The sequence below is a fragment of the Zerene cesonia genome, chromosome 11 (genome assembly GCF_012273895.1).
Source record: "Zerene cesonia ecotype Mississippi chromosome 11, Zerene_cesonia_1.1, whole genome shotgun sequence".
Lineage (NCBI taxonomy): Eukaryota > Metazoa > Arthropoda > Insecta > Lepidoptera > Pieridae > Zerene > Zerene cesonia.
In genome coordinates, this window is record NC_052112.1 from 6,544,948 (window position 1) to 6,553,640 (window position 8,693).

Sequence of the window (8,693 nt, forward strand, 5' to 3'; positions counted from 1 at the left end):
TTATGGTAAAATTTATTATTTTTTTATGTTTGGAAATCACAATTAACAATCATATATTGAGAAATTGGTTTAAGATCAAAAGAACAATTTGAATTAAGTGATGCAAGGACTGTTTTCCGGTGAGTATATCGCATAGTATCTCATGCAAAAACATAATTCTCAATGTAGAAATTAAACACCAGCCGTTACATGTGGTGGCAGGGGTGAAAGAACAGGACGAGGTGAAATAATTAATCAGCGAAGTAAGGTAAAGCTGCAATAAATTTTCTCGAATTTACTACAAAGAAATTTCATATCTTCATAGGAAATGCATTTTTGTGATGCGAAGTAATAATCTATGAATATATTTTTAGATTATTATTCATGATAATAAAAAATTAATTATTAAAAAAATTGCATAATAAGTTTGTGTTTGGTTATTTATAACTATTTTTGTATCTACTAAAACCCTGGAAACCAAAGAAATATACAAGGAAAACAACCAGTATACATTGATTCCTGTTACGATCGTGTTTCATTCGTCAGTCTATGGTATTGCAGTATATATACTATGACTATATATCTCTTCTGCAATTATTGTCTTTAAATAAATAAAGTAATTTTAATTTAACAAAAAAGATCAGTTAATCATCGCGTATAGAAACCAAAACAAATGGCATACGTCGATTCATTGTAAAATTTAGTGAATGCATGAATGATCATGATTTTAAATTAAATAAACAATTTTTCTATGTACATAGATTGAATTAAGCTTAACCTAACTAAATTAGATCAGGTACTAATTTTTATTATATGAACACAATGAATGCTAGTGAGTAGTCTTACTTACGTCAGTTTGACAGTTTATTTGTGGTCTTCGTTCGCCTAACATAACCTAAAAACCTGCCATACAGGACATATTTACATAAAACCTATTTCAATAGCAACGACCTTTAGGTAAGTGTATTCATTATTATTTGAAATTTATTTTATAACTACAGTATTTACTGAATTTTACGTTATGTTATTACTCAGCTACTGTAAACACGAATCCATTTACTTTTAGCATCTATCGCTATCTCATTCTATCAATGTGTAAGATGCGATCGTGCGTGCCATAGATAATAATAAATTTGTTTTAGTGTTGCACTACTTTAAATACAGATAATAAATGAGCAAAATCATTGCTTAGTTCTTTCGAAAAAATTATACAATTGAATGGATTAATTATAATGGATAATAACTGATGTGTTAAGATATTTATTTATTAGCCTCAGAAGCGTTTTAGTAGGATACCTACAAAGTCTTAACTCCGTCTGCACGTGCGATCGGTACCGTATATGTAGACCGCCTTGCCATTACTCTTTAAAATATATCTAGTAAGCTAGTGCAGCTACAGCATATTAAAAAATACCAATGTAAAGCTCAATTATTAAGGAATTAAAATGAACTCTTATTGAAAACTTAATAATAAATAATAATTTGATGTTGTTATTTGATGTCGTAAAAATGATATTTCGTTACCTTTTTACTGAACTTTGACAAAAGTATTTACTTTTTTTTCGTCCTATTTACATTATGTTTTCAAAAAAAGCAAAATGCTACTGCATAAATACGCAAGTAATATAAAAAATTCAAATAATCGTAGAAAAAAAGAATAAATATAGGTATCTATTTTCACATATTCATAGTTGATTTCAAGTAAGAGTTTTAATGTGTGGTATTGCGGGTTATTTTACTTTGGCACTCTGGACGTACTAATAAACGACCAGTCGCCGTATTTGCATGAGAACATTCATAAGGGGACTACAAGAATGACGCACGCACAAATTTATACAATCAAGTATGAACGAATTAGCATGCTAGGCTAACTTTGTCGGTGTACAAAGCCGAATGCATACATGCGTATGCATAAAATAAGAATGTTATTAAAAATTTATAAATTATATTAAAATAATATAAAATAAGGACAGTTTTGACCAAAAGCCAAAACTATTACGCACGTTAGTGTGGTTTTAGTCGATGAATAAAACATGGCGAGGAATTTTGTGATTTCTCCATGGTATCAAATTGTTATTTGTATGTTTCATTATTTTTTCAATACGCTATCAAATTAACATAATCTGAATAATCCTAATCCTGAAGCCTTTTCTGCTCTTTTTTTGCAGTTAATCATATACTTTATGGTGTTATAAAACACGCTTTTAGTTCATGTTACTTATGTTGTTACATGTGTTAATGGATACGGAACAACAAACAATAGACCGTATACCGATATTTGAAATTTTTATAATTACAATATTAAATGACAACGGAAAATACATTTTTACTTTTTCTATTCTACCTTCTAAATATCCCAACTCTCTGGTCAATCCTGCTGGATATCGAGATAAAAATATCCTATGTTCTACCAAGGAGTATAAACTGAAGGAATGTAGAATTTCATTTTCGTATATTTATTTACTTTAGGAGGTTTCGAGTTATGCGCGGTCAATATAAATAACCAAAACAACAGTACTAAAGCATTAATACCCTGCAACATACGCATTAATTATAATAAACATGCACTTAATTAAAAATTGAATCGTTCGAAATCGAGCTGTAAAAGAAAATATAAAAACATGTTAAGGAATTTACAGTCACGGACATAGCATAAATTAAAAATATGTCGCATTAAAAGGAGTTGCACCATTTAAAAGTAATCATTCACAATGTCTCTCATTTATATGTGTTCTTATGCGCTTGACAAACTCGAATATGAATTGCTCAGAGACATCGTTGCCGATAAAAGGACCGTAATATCGGCAGTATTAGGGAATGGCTGCCGTTTATGTGTCTAGACTAAAAACAAAGAAAGTACATTATTGCTCGTATTTAAATGCTTCAGAAATTGTTATTAAATTACTGATAAGATTTCTTTTACATAAATCCTGTTAAAAACAATCACATCGGAAGTACGAACGTCCGGTTGAAATGAATCTATACGTTCAAATATGAAATAAAATTATGAATTTAAGAGTTTAAGAATAGGCGTTTTTATAAGATGGTACGTAAAAGTATACATTTATATACTTGCTGAAACATATTCGGTCAGTTTTATATTCATTAAACTAGAAAGCCAAGAAGAAATTAAACAAGCCGTACCTATGATTTTTTAACAACCGTAGTGTATGTGCACATGCGTTTTAGTGTTGACTTGTAAGAAGAAGACAAATGGATAAGGCTACTTATTCGAGGAAACCACATAAAAAACCGCTTGGCTCATTATACCTCACGGTTGTATGTAAAAGTTGTAATAAGTTTCAGTGTAAGTACGCTCAGAAATTATATACATTTCCCTAAAAAATTATTGATGTAATGATGTTATTTGTACTCTAAAAAAATTGTTGGAATATCTCTTGTTCTTTGGTCCATATTCTATATCTTCTTCGCAAAATGAATTGGAAAAGAAAAAGTGACAAATATTTTTTTCAATTTGGTGACGCGAGTGAAAAAGTTACGAGGTAGCAAAATTGACAATTGAAAAGAACACATAATAATTTAAAAGATCAGCCATTTTCAAAACACCCGGAAATGCTTTGTAGGCAAAACTACCACTATTTCTGGACTACTGGGTACTTATAAAATTTATTTTAAACTCTAAATTGTACTTTAAGCACACAATACCATATTTATTATTGCAAATATACTTCTAAACCCATTAAATGACAATTTAATATATAATCGACAACAATGCTATACAATATACCTACATACCTTAGTGAACAAATCGCAGGATATAGTGTGAAAAACTTTCCCGTAAATACAGATATCTTTTCCGTTATCAAGATCTTTCCAGTGCCAATATTCGCCGAGGTCATTTTTAGGAATCTTCCCTCGTTTAACCATTCTTCCCTGCCACAAGCCAGAATTCTGAAATAAATACATGAAATTAACATCGGATCGTAGTTAGAACGAGTCGTATGAATAATTTACGTAAAACCCGTTTCGTTTTCAATGTTTCACTGCAATAAGCGGAAAAAATAATCAAATGAAAGGAAAAAACGAGTATTATGGACCAGACGAGACGGGAAGGCGCTCAGTTGACTACGAAACAAAGCCAAGCTCAGCCGTAGCATGTAGCATTCAAACGTAGACAAATGCATGCTCATTTGCCAGCTTTGCGTTATACCAGCATCGGTTTCAATTCAACTTCGTAAAGGTTATTCTCCGTGCAAATGTCACTCTTGCATCTCAACTAAACTGTGCAGCGTGCGTTTCATTCAATTACATTTGCCTTCAATTTTCAATAAAAATAAATAACATACATAGGTTTTAAACATACTTGATATTATAAACGCAAAAGTTTGACAATGTATTGATTTTTGTTACTCTTTCACTCAAAAATCTATATTGGGATCTGCATGAAATTTGATACAGTGAGAGATTATAACCTGGATATAGCTAGCTATTGAATAATTAAATATTGAACCTATTGCAATGAAACTTGGTACGTAGATAGCTGAACAACTTGAACAACATTGGCAACTTTTTATCTCGATATTCTCTATATCTTATATATGAAAACGCAGGGCACAGTATATTATGTAAATTATATTTACTTGCACAAAATATGCACTGGGCTGACATCATTGCTTTTTTGTTTAATGCCTTCCACAAAATTATTTACATCTTAGATTATAATTTATACAAATACATCCAGAAATATTTTTACCTATAAAAAGAAAACGTACTAGATTCCTAGTTAGAAAAATATAAAAATATCTCAATTTATCTTTGTGTCGGTACAAAATATCTAGTTACGCTTAAATGGTCATATCATAAATGTAGGTACATACATAATTGTGAGAGAAGCATTTGAAAAAGATAAATATATGAAAGATACTTTTCATTTAAAATAAATTTTATATGAAGAATTATTATTTAATATTACCTGAAAAATAAGAACAACGCAACCGAAATTCATTCTTCCAGTTTAAAAATGAGTTTATATCTGTTTAGTGGCCTCTCAAATTATTGATAGTTTGAGAAGCCATTTAACAGCCTAGCCTATAAAATTATTTCAATAACTTCATAAACTATTTATGGGCTTTCGTTATAAAATGACTCCATAAACAGGTTTAAAAGTGAAAAACAATTACTTGCTACTTTAAGCGACGTCATTATACGCTTGATATTGTACTATAAAAGCCACAAGCTATTCTGAATAAGCGCAATTATTATTAAAAGAATCCAACATTGAAAGCATAGTGCGTTTCATTGTTATCTATGTCATGAATAGCGGTCTTCTTTTATAACTATTCTAAAAGCTAAACATAATAACAAAGACCTTTGGCAACACTCGTTTGCTCAAATATTTACTGCATTGAGTCAAACAGAAAGCAATTCGCAAGCCCATCATTTTGATAGGAAACAACGTGGGTTTTATTTATGTGTTTACACAAACATTTGATGTAGTATCATATCTGTAACGCAAATAGATTTATTGAAACATTTAGTCAATTTCTGATCTTATTTATAATATTGAAAAGAAACCCCTTTCATATTTTGCTTATAGTAGCATGATTGTAACTCAAAGACTTCATAGCTTTGTGTTGCTTTTACGATCTAAAATCGTTGCTTTTAAAGTGCTCGAGTTAAACGAAAAGGGTAATTAGAAACTTCAAACAAGTCGGCGCCTTATTTTCTGAACAACATTTTCAAACTAGTATGAACACGGATTTTCTAAAGAACCTTTGTCTATTAACATGATATAAGTTCCTCGTTACAATAATACAATTTTACATTGAAAATGAAACACAGCTCCGAAAAATGTCAAGAATATTTTTATAAGGCGGATAGATCATATAAATATTATATAAGGTTTCACACCGTGACGTGAAGTTTAAGTTTAATTTTCAATAAGTAAAAATTACTAGCAAGTCGTGGCAACTTGTAGTAAAGCAACACTCAGCTTTTCTATTTATATACTCCATGTTTTTTTAATGTATTAATATCTGCTTTGTAAGTTGTCCTAACTAAATAAATAATTATAATTCCCATAAAAAATATCTACATATCCTTCAAACGAAAGCTCTCTTCTCTTTCATTACTTAAACACTCGAAACAAAACCAAACACATCAGGGCATCATTCATATTTTTTCGCATCAATATAAAACCCTCCAATGTTTTTATCCCTCGTTTTTCCCAGGTGATTGATTAATTTCAGACGCAATGCCTCGAAACTTGTACAAATGTACAGTTGACTTTATCGCTAACTCATTATAGAATGCTAAAAGTAATTGGTGTGGGTGTCAAACAGGGTAGGTACGTGGTTATGCACGTGAGGGTTATTTTAGAATTGACATTTTAGCGAGTTATAAATAACCTGAATACTGTGGTTCACGTACCATTTCTGTGGAACGGCGTAATAATAGAGTCGTAGCAAATTAATCGCGCAAAACAATTTAAAGGCCACGTGTTACGTTCCTGGTTTTGACAAGTTATTTAAGTCTCATTATGATTGTAGTTGGAACTTTAATTCCACTACCAACATTGTTTAACAGTAGTATGTAACGAATCTCAATTTACAGAGTTCCTACAATATTTCTTTGCCCCTCAAAAAATCGGAGCTTATTTAATTATGGACGCACCTATGAAATCAAGCAGTGCACCGTAGTCCGTCTGTAGCATGTTGCACTTAATGTATCATATTATAGAACATCATCATCATCATCATCATCATGAGCCCATATATCTTCGCACTGCTGGGACACAGGCCTCCTATGAGGGTTCAGGTCATATTGTGCAGATAAATTGAAAAATCAATTTATTTCCTGCACGCTCGCCCGGTCTCGAACCCCGACTTATGGATTTTGAAGTCCGAGGTTCTCACCACTGCTTTTTAGATTATAGAACATACATATGAATAATATAAATATTTACAAACTATCCTCCTATGAGTGTAATTTATAATCGTTTAAACACGACTAAACTACCTCAAATGTTAGGTAATGGCTAATGGTACATTTACAGGAATACGAACGAATATCGCACACGAATGTGTAAATTTACCATTAGACATTGTATGTTTATTTCACAATCATTCTGCACTTTCTCAATAGCTGCCTGTTATTTGGAATTATGTTCGATGAAAAATGCTAATTACAGTTACCTTAACTCTGGGTTCCATAACAGTTAGAGTATCATCTTCGAGGAAATAAACAATGTTGACAACCCGCACCCTATAATGTTCATCTGGATTTTCGAACACTGGTTGTTTAAAGAATGCCGTGAAATTTAAGCAACGTTTGTCGTAATGCACCCAATGAGGGATCACAGCTGGTAAAGCTGGCTGCTTGACGCGACCGTACGTCAGGGATGGATCGTAGCTGGAAATGTCAACATTAGTATTAGTATTAGGTACAAATCAGTCATCAATAGTTTTCTGTATGTAAATACAACGACAAAGGGACACAAAAAAAAATAACTTAAACATCAATTTTACTGCGACCAGGCTAGCATATCTATTCATTCATTATCATTCATTATCTATTTTCATTCTTAAGACAATGACTGCAAAAAATATGGGCGTATCTATGTGACAGTTGTTTATAGAACTTTGGGAATGTGTTCATGTAGACTGTAGAGCGATGTACATTTTGGCCCGATAAGTTCATCATGTATGTTGAAATACAACCAGATTAATGTTTCAAACAATCCCATAATTATGATATCTGAACATTACTAATTATTCTTAAAAAAAAACAAAGGATACGTTTTTTGTTTATTGGATAGTTTCCAAATGCAATAGAACCTTATTACATTAGCATAAGCTATTAACATATGTACGTATATTTTAAACAAGGCTAATAGTAAAACCTATAACCGTGACTATCACGCAACAAAGGCGGTAAATTATGAGGCTTTAATTAGCCCCTGCCTGTTCTAATTTGTACGCGCCAACATATTTATCGCGTTCTTGTTTTTTTTTTATTCAAAGCTTTATTGCAGTTGGCTGCTAATACATAGCTTTATACGTTATTTAATCGATAAACTTACGGAAAATGGAAAATTCGACCCGGAAGCGTTTACAAACAAACTTTATTGCCCGAGGCACGACTAATTAATTATTATTATATTTAATCATAATTATTAAATATGAGCATGCAATAATAACGTAATTTATGTTTATTATTTTAGAGTATTTAAAACCTCGATATTTAAGTTTATTCATAAAGGGAACATCGGATCGTTGATTGTATCTCAATATTAATTAAACATTTCACGGTACTCCGAGCACATGACCGAATTTTTGTGTTTTGCGAAATGTGTGAACATTGGTTCGATACGACACTCGTATACGAATGTTTCAACGAGTGATGAGGCAAATCGTCAAAACATGTTTCACATATTATTAGCCACTTATTCATGATATCACGTAGTAAAAGCCGAAAAATATCGTGATTGATAAAACTCAAAATTTGTAAACGACATCAAAATGTATATAACATAGCTTATGTAGCCCGGGCTCGTTCCTTCCGCGCCTCGCCGCCTGCACGATTGACCTATCTAAATGCCTTAGAACGACTGTATGAATTTAAAGGGATTATTCATATGAATATAACTGCGTATCAATAAATACATTTAAATACACGTTATAATGGAGTTTGTGTAGAAATGAAGTACAAAACACAAATATCCACTATAGTTTATTCACTACTAAAGATTTGAA

At 31.4% G+C, this 8,693-nt stretch overlaps 2 protein-coding genes across 2 annotated transcripts in view; one reads left to right on the plus strand and one right to left on the minus strand.

Moving 5' to 3' along the window:
- Positions 1 to 8,693, minus strand: part of LOC119830558 (EF-hand domain-containing protein 1-like) — a 43,513-nt gene that overhangs the window by 33,108 nt on the left and 1,712 nt on the right. Inside the window, exons 2-3 of the mRNA XM_038353619.1 lie at positions 7,134 to 7,350; positions 3,736 to 3,891 (exon numbers count right to left, since the gene is read on the minus strand). Of these exons, the coding sequence (XP_038209547.1) occupies positions 3,736 to 3,891; positions 7,134 to 7,350 (373 nt within the window). The remainder of the gene's footprint in view (positions 1 to 3,735; positions 3,892 to 7,133; positions 7,351 to 8,693) is intronic.
- LOC119829878 (pseudouridine-5'-phosphate glycosidase) overlaps positions 815 to 8,693 on the plus strand; it is a 22,687-nt gene continuing 14,808 nt past the window's right edge. Inside the window, exon 1 of the mRNA XM_038352577.1 lies at positions 815 to 936. The gene's annotated coding sequence lies outside the window, so the exon portion shown is untranslated. The remainder of the gene's footprint in view (positions 937 to 8,693) is intronic.